This window comes from Euleptes europaea, chromosome 5 (assembly GCF_029931775.1).
Source record: "Euleptes europaea isolate rEulEur1 chromosome 5, rEulEur1.hap1, whole genome shotgun sequence".
Classification (NCBI taxonomy): Eukaryota; Metazoa; Chordata; class Lepidosauria; order Squamata; family Sphaerodactylidae; genus Euleptes; species Euleptes europaea.
The window spans coordinates 93,488,739-93,507,803 of NC_079316.1; the positions used below are offsets into that span (position 1 = coordinate 93,488,739).

Consider the following 19,065-nt stretch of genomic DNA (forward strand, 5'->3'; position numbering starts at 1 on the left):
CAGTGGCACCCCCCCCCAATATATATATATATATAAAATAAGTGTTATAACAATGGCACAATTTTCAAGCATTTTGCCCTCTCACTTGGGTCGCCAGCAGACTCCAAGGAAAATTACCTGTCCCTTTAATAGGGACAATTTGGGGAAATGGGGAAGAGAAACTTTTCATAGTATGGAAGTAAACAGCACCACCGGCTTAATATCAACACTGTAAGCCTCATTAAAGGGACAGAACATTTTTCTTCAGGCCAGCAGGCAACCCCAGCAAGTGAGAAACCTCCTAGTGCTGCTCATTGTAGGGGAAGGATACACTTCAAAAAAGAACTTCTCACAAAAAAAGATTTCATTTGGAGAAATTGAAAACATTCAGATCTGCAACTGAACTCAGCTGGAGCTATCTTCAACAATAACAACAACAAGGCTCCCGAGTCAATACTTGCAGGGTTGTTTTTTGTAACAATATGGCCTCCTAATCCAGAACAATGAGCCCAGCTCTGGGATCCATGTTTTGTTTTTCTTTGCTTGTTCTGGAAACAGTCGAAGATGTTGGGAAAGAAAGACTTACTGAGTGGTTGAGAAGATGAGTTCTCATGGAGGACATCTGCTTCTATACTGTGTATAGAAGAACTGAGTGTTTTTGTTTAATTCTTGTAATATAAGCAGCACCTCCTGAAATTTCCTCTTCTGCATGACTTTTTTAAAAGGCCACAGCCATGTTAAAAGTAGGCATACATATAAAATCGCCAGATACCAAAGGACTCTATAGTCCTTCTATGAAAGGCTCAATAAATCGTGTTGTTGTAAATGAAAATGCCCCTGAAATGTGCTTTAACTATGACAGCAGTTGTCTGTAATAGGCTTTTATAGATCTTCAGTAGCCTGATTCTACATGTGGTCACTCTGAAAATTCCCATTGAGCTCCATAGGAATTACTTCCTAGTGAGTATGACTGGGATTGCCAATTGATGGGATCAACTTGTTCAGTTCCACTTATCTCCCAGTTAATTTTCCTCTGTACCCAGATCCACTCCATTGTATCCCTGCAGCTTTCTCTCCAAACTTGTCTCTAAACAATTTCTCCCTAAAATCAAGTTACCTCAGATAATTTTTTTTTATCCAGAACACACTTTTCATTGGTCGCAGCAACAACAAGGCTTATTCACATGTACATCTTTTTAAAATCAAGTTATATAGTTGCAGTTATTATAGTTGATTAATTTTATTCAAAAAAATTAGATTATATTCTGTATCTGTTTCTTGGAAGGGCCGTATCTCCAGCCTCCAGGTGGGAGTGGACCTGGAGATTTTGGGTGGAGCTTGGAGAAGATAGAGTTTGAGGAGGGGAGGGACCATGGAGGTGTATAATGCCAGAGAATCCACCCTCTAAAGTAGCCATTTCCTCCAGGACAGCTAAGCTCACCCCTACCCACCACACCTCAGAGAATATTATATCTTGTTCCTGTGCGGCTTGATATACAAGAATTGGCACATGAATAGGATTGCCAACCTCCAGGTACTAGCTGCTATTACAGCTGATCTCCAGCCAATAGAGATCAGTTCACCTGGAGAAAATGGCTGCTTTGGCAATTGGACTCCATGGCATTGAAGTCCCTCCTCAACCCAAACCCCGCCCTCCTCAGGCTGTGCCCCAAAACCTCCCGCCACTGGCTAAGAGGGACCTGGCAACCCGACACATGAAGCATTTCATGGTACAGTGATAAGAATGATTACTTGTGAAGATCTGAAGGTGGGGATTCCAGCCTCCAGGTGGGACCTAGGGATCTCCCAGAATTACAGCTCATGTCCAGATTGCAGAGATCAGTTCCCATGGAGGCAATGGATGCTTTGAGGGTGGACTCCACAGCATTGTGCCCCACTGAGGTCCTTGTCCTCCCCAGAATCCATCCCCAAATCTCTAGGAGTTTCCCAATCTGGCTCTGGCAACCCTACCCCGCCCAAACCCCCACCAGTGGCTGTTAAAAGAACAGAAGCAGAGACTGGAAACAGAGTAGAACTCCAGTTTAGATTGAGAAAGGAAGTGAGACAAATTTCCCAGCTGATGCAACTGTAGACATGCCATGCTGGTTTTTCTGGCAAGGGTGCCTTTAAAAGCCATGTGACAGTTGGAAATTTAGGAGATAAAGCTTTACTCTGCACTTCATCTTTATGCCAGAAAAGTGTCACTTGTTAAAAAAAGTTCCCTTATGGACAGGTCTAAATGGTTAGGAGGCCTGCCGGAAAATTTTGGCCGCCTACAAGGCGTGTGCTGCTGATATAGCGCCCCTCTATTGGTGGCTTTCAGAAATCAATCTCTGCAGCCAGCCTGCTGTCTGATTTGGTTACATACTAGGGTTCCCACGTCCCCCATGGCCACAAGCGGGGGATGGGGTTGCCAGAGCCAGGTTGGGAAACTCCTGGAGATTTGGGGATGGAGCCTGGGGAGGAAAGAGACTTCAGTAGGGTACACTACCATAGAGTCTACCCTCCAAAGCATCCATTGTCTCCAGGGGAACCGATCTCTATAGTCTGGAGATGAGCTGAAATTCCAGGCTGATATCCCTATTACATACGGAATTGGTGATGTAAGAACTAGTTACCTGTCCACATACAAAAGAGCTGGGAAGAAATTTCAGTTATAAAACAAGGCCTACCCTTTTAGGATATGGTTTTGGTTGGAAGCCCCAGATGTTGGGTTGCCAGCTTCCAGGTTGTGGATGGTGATCTCCTAGGATTACAAATAATCTCCAGGTGGCACAGAAATGTGGAGAAAATGACTGCTTTGGAAGGTGGACTCTGGGGCATTATATCTCATTGAAGCCCTTCCCCAAAACCCCACCCACAAAATCTCCAGGTATTTATTAACTTGGAGCTGGCAACCCTATCCAGATGAAGATCTAACAACAGGGAAAGCAAACCTGACTGCAGTGGAGAGTGGGAAGAAGGGTCCTGAAAAGATGTAGGTTGAATGATTTCTGGTTGCCTGCCCCCTGGGCCCCAGTCTGACAGTCCCAGCATTACTCTGGTCTAGGTCCCAGAATGGCTGTAAACTAGCTCTGGATCTTAGGCTCTTTCCTTTTCCCACATTGGCTGGTAACTGCTCAAAGTGGCAGTTACAGCGAGACGGGAGGTGGAACTGGAATGCTACCAACAGCCAATGAAAATATGGGGTGTGGTCATATTTTCTTTACGTCTGCCTGTATTGCCTGTTTGAAAGTACTGGAGACCTGCTGGGGCAAACATGCATACGTGCAAAGAACTTCCACACTCCTGGAATGAATTTCAAGTAGTTCTGCTTTTCAGGATCTGAGTGGGGTGGTGGTGGAAACGAAACCCTCATGTTTTCCACAGCAACAATATGCTAAGAACATAAGAGAAGCCCTGCTGGATCGGACCAGTGTGCATCTAGTCTAGCATACTGTTTCACACACCAGCCAACCAGTGAAATGCCTAGTAGTCTTATAGAGTCCAATGAAGACAACTAGGAGGAGGTTAAAGGAGCAGTTTTTTAATTAGCTAAGCAGAGACCCTGGGGTGAAATAACCCACAAATAAGATGCAGAGTTACTCACCAGACAAACAAAGGAAAGTCAGTATCATTTATGCATTCGCATGGGGCAAGCCCATGGCTGCTGACAAGCAGATTGATACACAAAAGCACCAATGCACATTAAGTGTCCACCCCACTCCAACCAGCACAACCTATAGACATTGGCTGAAGGCGTAACTTAGTGAGTGCCTGATTTTGTGAGCTTGGTAAGCAGAAACCACATTCCTGAAGATGAACGTAACCCAGAGCTCTCTGCTGGTGCAAGGCGGTACCAGACACAGAGACTATGATTTGTTGGTTCATGGCTCCCGGATGCCAACTTCCCAAAGCTTCCATGTGTGTGCGTATGATTACATAGTGTTCTAAACCAGCCCTTATATCTGGGCATTACACCAGTGGCTCCGGAGGGCTAGGCAAACAGGGCATAGAGGCCAAGGCCTTACCTTGATGCTGCCTCCTAGCAGTGGCATCCAGAGGATAGCTGCCTCTGTACATGGAGACTCCCTTCAGTTACCACGGCTACTAGCCAGTGATGGACCTCTTCTCCACGAATATTCAAACCCAATTTTGAAGCCAGCGAGGTGTCTGCTTTGCAAGGAGATGGTCCCAGATTCAAGCCCTGACATTTCTAGTTAAAGATCTTAGGCAGCATGTTCTGGAAGACACTTTTCTCAGCCTGAGACTCTGAAGAGCTGTTGCCAGTTAAGCTAGACAATATTATTAGAAAATGGTTCGACATGGTATAGGACATCTTCGTAGGTTCATGTCTGGAATTCTTCTGGGTGCATGACATTCCTGCCATGCAATCTCTGTTGATGCAGAGTCAATCTCTTCTATTGTTGCCCCAGCCCTTCCTATCTCTTGCTGTCTAGGAAAATCAAATATAGTAACTATGCAGAATTTGAACAAAATTGTCACCAACAGTCAAGAGAACTTACTATATTTACAAATTTGTATGATTTAGTGCAGGGATCTTTTTGAGCCTGTGGGCACCTTTGGAATTCTGGCACAAGGTAGTGGGTGCATAACAAAATGCCAAGGGAGGTGAAGCCCAAGTGCAAATGACAAGAGGAGATTTTATTCACCCACACCTACACACCGGGAAAGGGGAGTGAGAAAGAATAAAACTGACACTGTGGTGGTAGCTGCCACTGAACTAACATTTTAATTTGCACAGCCAATCAGAAACCCTGCTGGACAGGAGCCCCACTTGACCCTACCCACTTTGAAAAAATGGTAGGCATTGGGAATGGTTCTGACAGATACCATGTCGCCCATAGGCACCATGTTGGGGAGCCCTAATTTAGTGAGTAGTAAGGTTCTGACTCCCAGACCTGAATAGCCCAGGCTAGCCTGATCTCGTCACATCACAGAAGCTAAGTAGGGTTGGCCCTGGTTAGTACTTGGATGGGAGACCACCAAGGAATACCAGGGTTGTTGTGCAGAGGAAGGCAATGGCAAACCACCTCTGTTAGTCTCTTGCCTTGAAAACCCTACTGGGTTGCCATAAGCTGGCTGCAACTTGATGGCATTTTACACACATGCACAAGGTTCTGAATGCAGAAGCCTAGGTACAAGGTCTCTCTGATCATTTGGACTTGGTGTAACTGCTTTTGTTGGTTTCTCCTGTACAAAAAAGATACAAAGACATATCTTTCATCATCTTGTCAGCTGTTTGACAGGCAGAAGTTTAGCAGGTAAAAATGATCCTGATGTGGGTGAAGTGATGGATAAGCTGTACTTGCTGAAGTTCTGCCTATCATGCAATTGTTGAAGGTTTTGGAAGGTTGAGAAGCTTGAAATATCTGCCTCAAAACCTGAACCAGGGTAGAGCCATTTTGCCAATATAAAAACTAAATGCAGTGGAGCATGTGGAGAACAAGAAAGAAGGGGAAGAGATAAAGGGACAGAATTTTTTTTTGAGAGCAGAGTAGTTCTGTGACCTAAGACATCAGAGGGGAACTATAACATTTTCTGTCTTGTCAGCCAATCAGGACACCGTGTCATGCCTGCATAAGTAACTAATAGCATGCTTGATGTGATTTTGGAGATTAGTGCCACACTTGTAACAAGTTCAGCCTCTAATAAACCATTTGATTTGGGAATCTGAATTGTCATTGATTTTGCCTTAGCTGGTGTATTGTGGCTAGTTTTAGGCACCACTGCTTAGCTACATCGCAAAAAAATTGTTGAGGATTCATCTAGCAACAGAGACGGTAACAGTAAGAATATTATGAATAAAGGGAGAAAGAATTATGCATGTTTAGTTTAGAGTAAGGAAGACTGATGGGCAGCATGAAAGCAGTTTTCAAATGTTTGAAAAACTTCCATAAAGAAGATGGTGAACAGTTCTTAGTGAGTGCTACTGAGGGAAAGAACCAGTGAATTTGTTGCAGAAGGCTGAGCCTATGGAAAATGCAGCCCAGGGCAGAGGAATATAATTCCTGGTGCTGATGTTGCTCCAAAGGATTGCTGTTTTAAAACAAATCTGGGCCTCGGGCTCAAAGGAGTCATCAAACCAACCTAGTCAACGGGCTATAATTTTGTGAACAGCCCCAACGAAAGGCAGTGCTTTAGAACTCTGTGCCTCTGTGTATTAAATTGAGGGCACATTGTAGCAACATAACATGTTCTTTTTATGAAAAAGGAAAGTACCACCTACGGGACGCAAGTGTCAACTGAGCAGAACATTGCACTGACCAAGGCAGCCTTAACTGGAACAGATCTGCAGCTATTTTAAGTTCGCCTCTCTTCAATATGCTCAATAATATTTTTCACCAACTATTTTACAACAACCAGACTGCTGTTATGGAAGAGCACTCCATATTTTCTATTCCAAGAAAAACGGTAAAAAAAAAAAAATCAACAGAAAGTTAAGACCCTTGCATTTTAACCATCTCCTGCATATCTGAGAGAATTAAAGGGGAAGGGGGAAATAGCACGGTTTTTGTGGCTCTCATAAAACATGATTTGTGTTTATATTCTGTCTTGGTAGCAGGCAGGAGACTAACAAGTATAGTTCCCGGAGTTGTGCTGGCATCAGCTGATAGTGATGTTGTGTGAGAAATATAAAATTAAGAGCTAATTGTAACTATAAAGTATTTATAGGTGGTTTCATCTACAACTTTTGCTTTGTGCAAAGGGCATTAGCCCCCTTTTGCATAAATTTCAGCAGCTACCCTACAGAAAAATCTTGTGTTTTTATTTTACTTTTTTTATTTTATTAGATTTCAATCCACTCCCCCCCCCCCCCGCCCGGCTACAGGTTGGGCTAAAGGTAGTTTACAATATATTCAAGTATTAAAACATAAGTTACAAATAAAAATTCTAGTAGTATAAAATTCTATTGGCGCCCTTAAGGATTTCCACAATAGTGGGGGGCTCCCCGAACAGAATAGAAGGGATAAAGGAAAAGGGGAAAAACAACAATTATTATACCAATAGGAATTAGAATTAACAAAATATGAACAGTAATATAACCAAACAGAAAAGGGGGGTGGGATGGGAGGCCATCTAGATGGAAAAACCACCACTGCCCTTAACCATAGGCCTGAGATGTTCCACTACATGCCTGGTGGAACATCTCAGTCTTACAGGCCTTCCAAAATTGCATCAGTTCCGGTGCTCCACCTGGAGCCAGTGCACCAGCTGTATATGTGCTCTCTATGGGGGGTTCCCGTGAGGACCCATGCTGCCACATTCTGGCAGCCAGCTCTGATTCAACCATCCCACCACAGCCTCCAGACACCTGGCCAATATATCTGGGGCAGTATTTGGCCAGCCGTTCATCAACCAAAGATAGGCTTAGTAGCTATGATGCATACCTAAACCAAAGGTATATTGTTTACATATTGAGGATTCGCTGTGCACCTTTGGTTTGGTCTAGTTTTCACCTTTTCTGAGGCAGCCCATCTGTGCATACCTAAACCACCTTCTGGTGGCTGATTTACATCGGTTAAAATGTCCCCCCATTCCTGTGCTGAGGCTTACAAGGAAGGTTTTGGAAAGAATATACTGTGTTTTCTTTCCATTCAATCTAAAGAAAAACTGGTCTAAGCATCTGCACTCCCAGAGGCATTACTAAGATTTTACTTCAGTGAAACGGACAGGCTGACCAACACAGTTCTGTTGAAAAGTGGGTGGGAAACAAAATACATCTTATGAGCCAGATATGGCATCCCGTGGGATGCCATATGACACAGAAAGAAAGAAAAATCCCACATACAAACCACATTGCAATCCCAATGCTGTGGGTGAGAACCTCATGAATCCCTTTGCTGTCCGCTTTGAGATTTTGAGTCATTGCTTTGAGGCTGAGGCTGGCGTATGACCAAACTGTAGGAGTGAAGACCCCCCCCCCACAAAGGTGTCTGGAAACAAAGATGTGTTTTCTCCTGGCACAGCAAAGCATCTTTCTCCTATTGTGGTGTGTTGCAATAGGTTGTTCTGTGTAGATGAGAATAATATACCGTTTTTGTATGATTCCAACACGAGTTTATTATTGGTTTGTGTTTCTTTAAGACTTGCCCACCCTACTTCTGTCCAGCGGCCACTATGCCCTGTCACATATCCTGAAATACACTAGAGTGCTTGTCGGGCTTTCTGTTTACAGATGTATGATAAGCCAAGGGGGTGAGCCATAATAGCTGCTCCAAACTTCTGAGCTCTAGAAGGATCACCCAGCCGTTTGCCCAGCGCCTGAGTGTGGACTTTACATTCTGAAACAGGTGAGTGATAATGGGATGTTAGCATCTTTGAAACACCCTTTTCTCACAAATTGCAGTTAAACTGAGCTCCAGCAACGGATAGAAAGAAATGTTAGCTATTTTTAAAGCCACCAGTTAACACGCAGAGCACATATATTTAGGGAAGCGTCCGGGTGACTGTTATGTGTTCAAATGGCACCTATTCAAGATACAAAAAAGCATTCCCCCCTTCTGAAATATCAGATTTTTAAAAAGACATTCATAGTGGAAAACAACTTGCTTTACATGTTGCTTGGTGCTAAAATATTGTATGTGTGAAGGTTATTGAATCAATTACTGATAACAGCAAGATGTTATAACAATGGCAGCACCTAATAACAATAGACAATTTCAGGAGGATTAAAAAAATGTTCCCATAAATAGGATGATGTGTATTGCAGGCTACTCCTTATTCTGGTACCAAGAAAACTCATTCTGAAATCAGAATAATGCATTAAATTGCCAATAAATTTGATGTTGTGCAATTTATTCTGCCCTTGAGATTTAGTTTTTCATAGAAGTTAGAATTTTTTTGAAAAAGACTAATGGGATGCTACTGACAATACCCAAAATATAGACTAGCTGCTTAGTGCTGCACTCTTATGTACATTTACTTGGGAGGATATCCTGCTGGACCCAGTAAAGCTGCATAGGTGTAGTACACAGATTATTTGAAGATCTGAAAAGGTAGTTCTCAGCTGATTACTACAGATGTACCAGGAAAGGAGTTATTTCACATTAAGCAAAATTTTTGTTGCCCTGATATAAAGTAAGGTAAAGACAAGTTGTGTCTTTCCACTAGTTATTTTTCAATCTGACCTCTGTTAAATTTGAGATGGAAATTGCAACCTTTTAATTCTTCTGGTGAGACCCTATATAAGCCTCATCAATGCCTAAGGATTTAGATTGAATCTTTTAATTGATGTTTTGAACTAGGACACCTGCAGTCCAACCTGTTCTAAATATACTTATTCAAAATTAAGTTCCACAGTGTTTGATGAAATTTATTTCCTAGTACTTAGGGTTGCACCTCTACTATGGTAAAACCTTTCATGACAGGCTGACAAAGTCCCATTGTGTTTTGACTACCAAAAGAACAATATGATTTGCATGATTACCCAGTTATTGATTTATTGGCTGTAATTGGAAGTGCAGCCAGCTGTGTAAAGGCTGCATTTGAGAAAAAAGACTTCAAGGGCTTACTTAGCAAAGGGCAGGTCAAATAAAAAGTTGTGGAGGAAGAGAATGAAATAATGCCATATAGTTGTGATCTCTTAACACTGCTCAGTTCTTCTGAATGACAAAGCAGGATACCCCCCTCAGGACACACAATGAGTTAACTAATGCTGTAATAATTTAGCATGGCAACAAAAAAGTCTATTATCCAAAAAGAGAAGAGCTGGGGCATTAACTTTTTAACTTCAGAGGATCATTGGTAATGCCACACATTTGTGTTTAGATGGCAGAAATGAATATTGCCATCAAGTCACAGCTGACATATGGTGACCCCGTAGGGTTTTCAAGGCAAGAGTCATTTGGAGGTGGATTGCTATTGTCTGTGCTGCATCATGACCCTGGCATTCCTTAGAGGTCTCCTGTCCAAATACTAGCCAGGGTCAGGGCTGAGTGTGTGTGACTGGCCCACGGTCACACAGCAAGCTTCCATGGTGTGGGTGGGTATTTGAACCTGGGTTTCCCAGGTCCTAGTCCAGCACCTTAACCACTATACCACTACACTTTGGGCACCGCAATTTAAAATGGATGTAGACAAGCTGGAACGTGTCCAGAGGAGGGCAACAAAGATGGTGAGGAGTCTGGAGACCAAGTCCTATGAGGAAAGGTTGAAGGAGGTGCGTATGTTTAGCTTGAGGAGGAGAAGACTGAGAAGTGATATGATAAGCATCTTCAAGTACTTGAAGGGCTGTCATATAGAGGATGGTGCCAAGTTGTTTTCTGTTGCCCCAGAAGGTCGGACCAGAACCAACGGGTTGAAATTAAATCAAAAGAATTTCCGTCTAGACATTAGGAAGAATTTTCTAACAGGCTTCCTCGGGAGGTGGTAAGCTCTCTTTCCTGGAGGTTTTTAAGCAGAGGCTAGATGGCCATCTGTCAGCAATGCTGATTCTATAACTTTAGGCAGATCATGAGAGGGACGGCATCTTGGCCATCTTCTGGGCATGAAGTATGGGTCACTGTGTGTGTGTGTGGGGGAGGTAGTTGTGAATTTTCTGCATTGGGCAGAGGGTTGGACTAGATGACCCTGGTGGTTCCTTCCAACTCTATGATTTTATGATTCTATACACTATGCTGGCTCTCACCACTGATATTAGAGAGACAAAAATGGCCAGGACCACAGTCACACTTAGGGAAAGGTAAGTGATGAGATCCAGGGCTTGGCTTCCGTGATTCATTGGTGCAAGGACTTCGCCAAGGCCTTTCCTGTGCTCCCCGCCACCCAGTACCTTCTAACCCTGGGAAAGTTGGGTCTTGGGTCCTGTGTGCACTGCTAGCCATGTGGGTTTGGTGGACAGTACTGAGGAGGGCGCAAAATTTCCATCCCTTACCTCTTTTGGAAATGTCACTGCTGCTGATAGAAGATGTGTGTGTGGGGGACTCATGCCCGCTCCTCTCCTCAGTGCAGCCCCAACCCATGTGGGTGTTGGTCCACATGAGTCTTGCAACCTCAGGAATGAACTTTCCTGGGGTCAGAAGGGACTGCTGGATGGAGGCGGAATGCAGGAAAGATCCATGACCATCACACTTTCAGCTGATGAACGGCAGGATCCAGCTGCATGTGTATGAACATGCTGCGACTACCTTTTTGCCGATAAGTTCAAAACAGAATATCTTTATTTGAGGTTTAAGAGAACTGACAGTTTTGATTTCAAAATCATGGTTTAAATGTTATCTGTGACGTGCAAAACTGCTTTCCTGCAAAACTTGCTTACCTGATAATTATGCCCTTTCATGCTAGTGAGCAGGTTGGAAGGGATGGCCACCTGCAATTAAGCAGTAGACTTGTTACTTGTATGACCTTTTCTAACAATGGTGTAATCATAAGCTGTTGCTTATTTTAACAATTCTTGAGACTGTTATCATTGTTGCTGTGTCTTAAGATGATGTTTTCCTTGTCCCCAAGGAAACACCTGATCTCTCCATAGATGGTTTGGGCAAATGCCTCTTTTAGCAACAGCAAGGAGTGGAAACACTTATTTTATGTAACCAACACTTGTTATTTTGCTAGGTAACATCGTACCTTCATCTGCTTAGCTTGAGTAACTACATGTTACTTTAAAATAGACAGAGACAGTGGTTGTTGCCTATTTCCCCCTTTTATGGCTAGAACCATAATCACACTGTAGGGAAGGGTAACTTGTAGGCTCCTGAGATCCATTTGTTTTGTTGAGTAATTTATGATGGAGTTTTAAGGTGCCTGTTGTTTTCCAGATGCTAAATAATTGATTTTCTTGACAAAGCCCAGGTGGAATGTTATATGAACATGGAGCTGATATGAACACTGCAGCTTTGTTACCATCATGAAATAAGGATATTTGTATGAATGCTTTCATGAAATAAGGATATTTGAAATAAGGATATTTGTATGAAAGCTTTCAAAAATGTGCCAGGAACTAACATTCATGACTAAAAGTTTGGCTAAAGGGGAGGGGAACATGAGCTAGACTAATTGTGGACTGACTGGGCACAACATCATTTGGATGCTCTCTTTTACCACAAGGGCTTCCCGCTGCCTATATGGGGGAAATTCCCCATGTAGAAGCAGCCTGATACTGGGTTCTAAGAAACATTACAACCTCAAATAGAAATCTTGACTTGTCCATCATTATGAGTATGTGATTTCTCTCCTATGAGCCATTACCAAAGATGTCTGGTTAAAACAACCTCATTGGGTTGGATCCAACCAGCTTCTCCACTGGTGAAAAAGGGAGGAGGGAAATCCTCTTCCCACAAGGATATTTTAAGGATTGTGGGACCTGTAAGGATAAAAGCTGTGTGGGATGGGAGCTGTAATAAGGAGGAGAATTGGATGAGATTGGTGGGATCTAACAGATTTTTGAAGCTTGGATGTGTTTACTTTGTTCCTCCAACAGAAATTGGTCTAGTTAGACTCTTGTATTGGCACTAATACATCTTATCTTATGAGCCACAGTAGTTCATGTGACCCTGCTATCAAATACATATATTTGATGTCATTCTGAGTCCCAACAGACATCCCTTCCCTTTTGATCCCTGTCCTCAACCCTCTCCTTGCTCTCGTTTCTTCTCCATTTGCTGTTAGATTGTACCGTATTTTTTGCTCCATAGGACACACCTTTCCATAAGACGCACCTATTTTTTAGAGGAGGAAAACAAGAAAAAATCTTGTTTTCCTCCTCTAAAAACCTGTCCTATGGAGCGAAAGCCAGCTGGGCGCGTGCGTGTCGGGACGGCGCAAGCCGGCGTTCCCCGCCCCGACGGCCAGCTGGGAGGCGGGTGGGGCACTCAGAGCCGGCTGGGCGCATGCGCGTTGGGACGGCGCGAGACGGCGTTCCCTGCCCTGATGGCTAGCTGGGAGGCGGGCGGGGCCGCACAGAACCGGCTGGGCACGTTCGCCGGTTCGCTCTGTGTGGCCCCGCCCGCCTCCCAGCTGGCCATCGGGGCGGGGAACGCTGGCTCGCACCGTCCCAACGCGCACGCGCCCAGCCGGCATTTGCTCCATAAGACGCACGGACATTTCCCCTCACTTTTGAGGAGGAAAAAAGTGCATCTTATGGAGGGAAAAATACGGTAAATTCCTTGAAGTAAACACAGATCTTTAGCATTATAAACGCCTAGTATCGCTGATACTGCTGTGTGTTACTCACCTTGGGTCCTGAGCTGCTAGGAGATAGGCAGGTGTATCCATGTAAACAAACAAATAAATAAACGATTTCCCTTTTTCTTACAGGCAAAATGTCTGCAAGAGTTCCGCACATGAAAATGAAAATAGACCCACAGCATCTAGAGATTCAGACACACACATTGGAGAAATTGCTAGAACCCCTGATAATTCAGGTATGTTAGATTAGAAGAGGCATTTTATGGAAATATAAAATGGAATGCAGAAGACTTGACTTTAGGAGGGTTGATGTCATTTTTGTGTGTTCAGAAAATGTACCTGTGAAAAATATTGGGTGAAAAAGCTTATACACATTGGGAATTGTAATATATTTAATCTCCTGCCTGGTAGAAACTAGGAACAAATTCATGTAATGCTGCAGTTGGTATGCGCAGTTAAAACATGTAGCGGCATCTATGCTAAGTCACATGTAGCACTGTTTTTCCATGAAGAGCTATATGGGCTAGAACAGGGGTCTCCAAACTTTTTGAGTTTGTGGGCACACAGTGAAGATCCTTGTGTAGTGGCAACAGTTGCCAAAGCAATGTTTTTAAAAATCTGCGCAGCCAATCAAATCTCCAGTGACCAATCAGAACCCTTGCTGGGCAAAAGACCTACCTGGTCCCACCCACTTCTTAAAAACAATTTGTGGTGCCAGAAATTGCAGTGCTGAAAGTGGAATTTGGTTTGGTCTCCTTTGGGAAGTTTCCTTATGGAAGCAAGGATGCTCCTGCCACTTGTGGTAGCATAAATGGATACATGTTCACCATGCAATATACAGTTAGAAGGAACAGAGAGTCTTGATCAGGGAAAGGGCTGAAACCTCCCCATGCAGCCCCAGTCTGAATTGGAGTAGTATGCGACTATAATTAATCTAAAAAAGAGCTCTTTTATGTTTGCCACATCTAGTTCAATTCATAGTTCTCTCTAGATTAGACTGTGGTAGTAATATGCTCCACTACACTACAACACTACTCTTTTTTCCTTTTTTGTAGAGTTGCACTTCTTTGTTGTCTTTTCTTTTTTTTGGTGGCTGTGTATGAAGCTGATATGGTTTACAAGATCAAAAAGGGCAAGAGTCCAGTAGCACCTTAAAGACTAACAAAAATATTTTCTGGTAGGGTATGAGCTTTCGTGAGCCACAGCTCACTTCTTCAGATACAGATAGAATGTGACTCCATCGGTCTTTAAGTCTTTAAGGTCTTTAAGTAGAGGAACAGTATGTAAATGTGAATAGCAGGCTTGATGGGATTAGGTGTGATATGCAGAAGAGTCTGTGATGTCCAGGGGAGATGGGTGTGGAGAAATCAGCATTGGTAATGGGCCATGAATGCAAGGTCTTTACAAGATGTAATCTAGATAACAGTTTGTCCTTTTTTTGTTTGTAAGTAAACATTAATTTAGAAGCTGTGGCTTGTTTCCTTTCTCTTATTCACTAGAAATACTAGATTGTTTTAAAAGTCAATAATAATTAGAGAACTGACTACCACATGTTCCTTCTAACTGTATATCGCATGAGCTCATTTTGATTTGTTTTAAAGAGATTTACGACAGTTAAATTGTAAACTTCTAAAAAGGCCCAGGCACATGAATAAGCTGAGCTACACTTCAAGGTGCTGTTGTCTCCAGCAGGAAGGATGCTTGAACACATGAACACATGAAGCTGCCTTATACTAAATCAGACCCTTGGTCCATCAAAGTCAGTATTGTCTACTCTGACCAGCAGTGGCTCTCTAGGGTCTCAGGCAGAGGTCTTTCACATCACCTACTTGCCTAGTCCCTTTAACTGGAGATGCCGGGGATTGAATTTGGGACCTTCTGCATGCCAGGCAGATGGTCTACCACTGAGCTACAGTCCTCCCCCACTAATGCTTCTTTTGCTTCACCCTTTGTTAACCCAGGTGTACTGGGTTAGAGGTGTTCATTTTAGCAAGCAGGATAACAGTATTGGGGGAGAACCAGAATGAACTCCTTTCTGATATTTTATATCCATTTTCACTGCAGACTTATCCATCTTGTCTGGCTTAAAGATATGTGTGTTTTATTTATACACTACATTTTTATTCTGCCTTTCCTCCCATGTGGTCGGGGCAATGTAAATCGGCCCATTCTTCTCCATTTCATCCTCAGGACAACCCTGTGAGGTAGGCTAGGCTGAGAGAGTGCAACTGGCCCAGGTTTTGTGGCAGAGTGGGGATTTGAACTTGGGTCTCCTCATCCACAGGCTTGGCCAGCACTTCAGCCTCTGCACCAAGTGGGCTTAGTGGAAGTGTTGCTGTTGTTCCTCCACAGAGCTACTTGCATGGGATTCTAGGCAGTTTCCCATCCTTCCTTTTCCTCCAAGGAGCTCAGGGTGGGTCACATGGTCCTCCCATTTTATCCTCACAACAACCCTGTGAGGTAGGTCACTCATTAAACCCTGTGCCCAAGTGGGGGTTTGAACCTAAACCCATTCCAGTTCAGTGTTATAACCATAATTACATTGATGAGGCTAAGACCTGCTTAATTTTGACAGTGTAACAGCATAGAGCCAGTGTGGTACAGTAGCTTGAGCTCCAGACTAGGGGCGAAAACGCAGGGTCGCTTTAGCCTCCTTTATTCCCTGTTTCAGTCAGGATCGAACGCACATTCGGCGAAATGCATGTGTTCGATCTTGGCTGAATCCTGGCTGAAACGGAATAAAGGAGGCTAAAGCGACCCTGCGTTTTCGCCCTAGGATCTGGGAGACCCAGGTTCAAATCTCTGCTGGGTGACTTTGGGCTTGCTTCCCCCTCTTAGCCTCACCTACCTCACAAGGTTGTTTTGCAGATAAAATACAGGAGGGGAGAACAGCGTCATAAACTGCTTTGGGTCCCCATTGGGGAATAAAGCAAGATATAAGAAGAAAAAGAAGAAGAGTTGGTTTTTATATGCTGACTTTCTCTAACACTTAAGGAAGAATCCAACTGGGTTACAATCACCTTCCCTTCCCCTCCCCACAACAGACAGACACCCTGTGAGGTAGGTGAGACTGAGAGAGAGTGACTTGCCGAAGGTCACCGAGCTGGCTTCATGTGCAGGAGAGAGGAAACAAATCCAGTTCACCATATTAGCCTCTGCTGCTCATGCGGAGGAGTGGGGAATCAAACCCCCTTTTCCAGATCAGAGTCCACAGCTCCAAACCACCTTTGTTATCCACTACACCAAACTGGCTCCCAAATAAATAAATATGTATCCAATATTACATTTGTGGGGTTAATATTTGTATACAGATATAAAAATAAGTAGGGACTGGAGCCTTCTCTCTGTGATGACCACAATTAGCTAATTTTTTGTCCCCCTGCTATATTCGTTTTAAATTCTAAATCATGATGAAATACTTGCAAGCTTTATTCCCCTGAATTTATTGTGACTGATTTTAAAAGGGAGCAAATCAAGTGTACTTTTTCTCTCTCCATTCTCCCCCCCTTTTTTGGATTTGTTTTCTGTATATTGAATAGTAGGCTGGTTTGATGACATTCCCTTCTTTTCCTGTCCTGGGGATTCTCACATTGCATCAAGCTCTTTTTTGCTCGGAAAGTGCATCATTAACAATAAGGTAATAGCAGTGAACGAGAAATGCCTGATGTTCAACTGGTTTCAGAAAAGGAAGAGGCCCTAGAGATCATATTGCAAATATACGCTGGTTACTGGAGCATACGAGAGAAGTTCAGAAGAAAATCAGCTTGTGTTTCATAGATTACAGCAAAGGTTTTGACTGTGTGGATCATGAAAAGCTATGGCTGGTTTTAAAGGAAATGGGTGTGCCACTACATCTGATCGTTTTGATGCGCAACCTGTACTCTGGACAAGAGGCCACAGTTAGAACAGAATACGGAGAAACGGAATGGTTTCCAATTGGCAAAGGTGTCAGACAAGGATGTATTTTATCTCCCTATCTCTTCAATCTATATGCAGAACGTATAATTAGGAAAGCTGGATTAGATTTAGATGAAGGTGGAGTGAAAATTGGAGGGAGGAACATTAATAATTTGAGATATGCTGATGACACTACATTATTGCCAGAAAATAGTGAAGATTTGAAACGACTACTGCTGAAAGTTAAAAGAGAAAGTGCCAAAGCAGGACTACAGCTGAACATCAAGAAAACAAAAGTAATGACTACAGGAGAATTACACAACTTTAAGGTTGACAATGAGGAAATTGAAATTGTTCAAGACTTTCTATTCCTTGGCTCCACCATCAACCAAAAGGTAGACTGCAGCCAAGAAATCAGGAGGAGATTGAGACTGGGAAGGGCAGTCATGAAGGAGCTAGAAAAGAAGTGTAAGGATGTGTCACTGGCCATCAAGACTAGATTAATTCATGCCATCGTATTCCCTATTACTATGTATGGGTGTGAAAGCTGGACAGTGAAGAAAGCTGATAGGAAGAAAATAGATTCCTTTGAAATGTAGTGTTGGAGGAGAGGGTTACGGATTCCGTGGACTGCCAAAAAAACAAATCAGTGGGTTATAGATCAAATCAAGCCTGAACTGACCCTAGAAGCTAAAATGACTAAACTGAGGCTATCGTATTTTGGTCACGTCATGAGATGACAAGAGTCACTGGAAAAGACAGTCATGCTAGGAAAAGTTGAGGGCAGCAGGAAAAGAGGAAGACCCAACAAGAGATGGATTGACTCAATAAAGGAAGCCACAGCCTTCAATTTGCAAGATCTGAGCAAGGCTGTCAAAGATAGGACATTTTGGAGGACTTTCATTCATAGGGTCGCCATGAGTCGGAAGCGACTTGATGGCACTTAACACACACACAATAGCAGTGAAATTGTGCAGAAAACAGCTGCAGCCAGACAGCGACATGCATATTTGCTCTTCTGTAGGGTTGCCAGGTCCCCCTTGGCAACTGGCAGGGGATGGGGGGTAGGGTTGTAAGATCCAGGCTGGCAAACTCCTGGATAGAGCCTGGGGAGGACAGGGACCTCAGTGGGGTACAATGCTCCAGAGTCCATCCTCCAAAGCATCCATTTTCTCCAGATCACATATTTTGCGGGCTTTGTTAACCTCCAGGTAATAGCTGGAGATCTCCTGCTATTACAACTGATCTCCAGCCGACACCTGGAGAAAATGGCCGCTTTGGCCATTGGACTCTATGGCATTGAAGTCCCTTCCCCTTCCCCAACCCTTCTCAGGCTCCACCTCAAAAACCTCCCACTGGTGGCGAAGAAGGACCTGGCAGCCCTAAGTATTGCCCACTCTTGAGCCTACATGCCTGACACTATTGGAGGGCCGTGAATGCTTTGGTTGTTGGATTAAACAGGATAATTTTCAGTGGCCGAGTTTGGTAAATCCATATTATGCTAATTGTTGAAGCCTACAGGCATTCATTTTAATTAATCTTTTTAAAATGTCTTAAGAAAATGAAATCGATAGTTGTGGGGATGGAGCAAGGAACATGATATCCTTAAAATGTAAATGGGGAGACAACTATCAATCATCCCAAATTAACAAACTGAAAGGGAAGCTCTTGAAACTGTATTAAATGCAAAACAGGAAATACAGAAATTATGCATCCTTTGTCTTACTGCAAAAGTTTGCAAGAAGTAATACCAAGAGCACTTCTTAGCAAGCTATAAAGAATAGCAAAAGTGCTGATATTTTTTCTAGAAGTCATTTTAATGCCTGAATGCCTTTTTAGAGCTTCAGGGTTCATTTACCATATAGAGGGAAACATCATAAACATTGCTTTTATGGTGCAGACATTGTAAGGTCCTGAGTGGGTCAGCTTGATTGCAGTTTTACTTAAGTCTGTTTCTTTATTTTAAATGATGTTAATGATGCCATTAAAACTTGACCCAATACTGCAGAGTCCCTGTCAAACATGTGAGCAATTTTTCAGAGCATTTATAATATTCTGCCA

The 19,065-nt window shown here is 43.2% G+C and overlaps 1 protein-coding gene across 1 annotated transcript in view; it reads left to right on the top strand.

The window, feature by feature from the left end:
• Window positions 1–13,241: 13,241 nt before the first annotated feature.
• Window positions 13,242–19,065, top strand: part of CTNNA3 (catenin alpha 3) — a 955,294-nt gene continuing 949,470 nt past the window's right edge. The window contains exon 1 of the mRNA XM_056849344.1: window positions 13,242–13,343. Coding sequence (XP_056705322.1) covers window positions 13,242–13,343 — 102 coding nt within the window. The remainder of the gene's footprint in view (window positions 13,344–19,065) is intronic.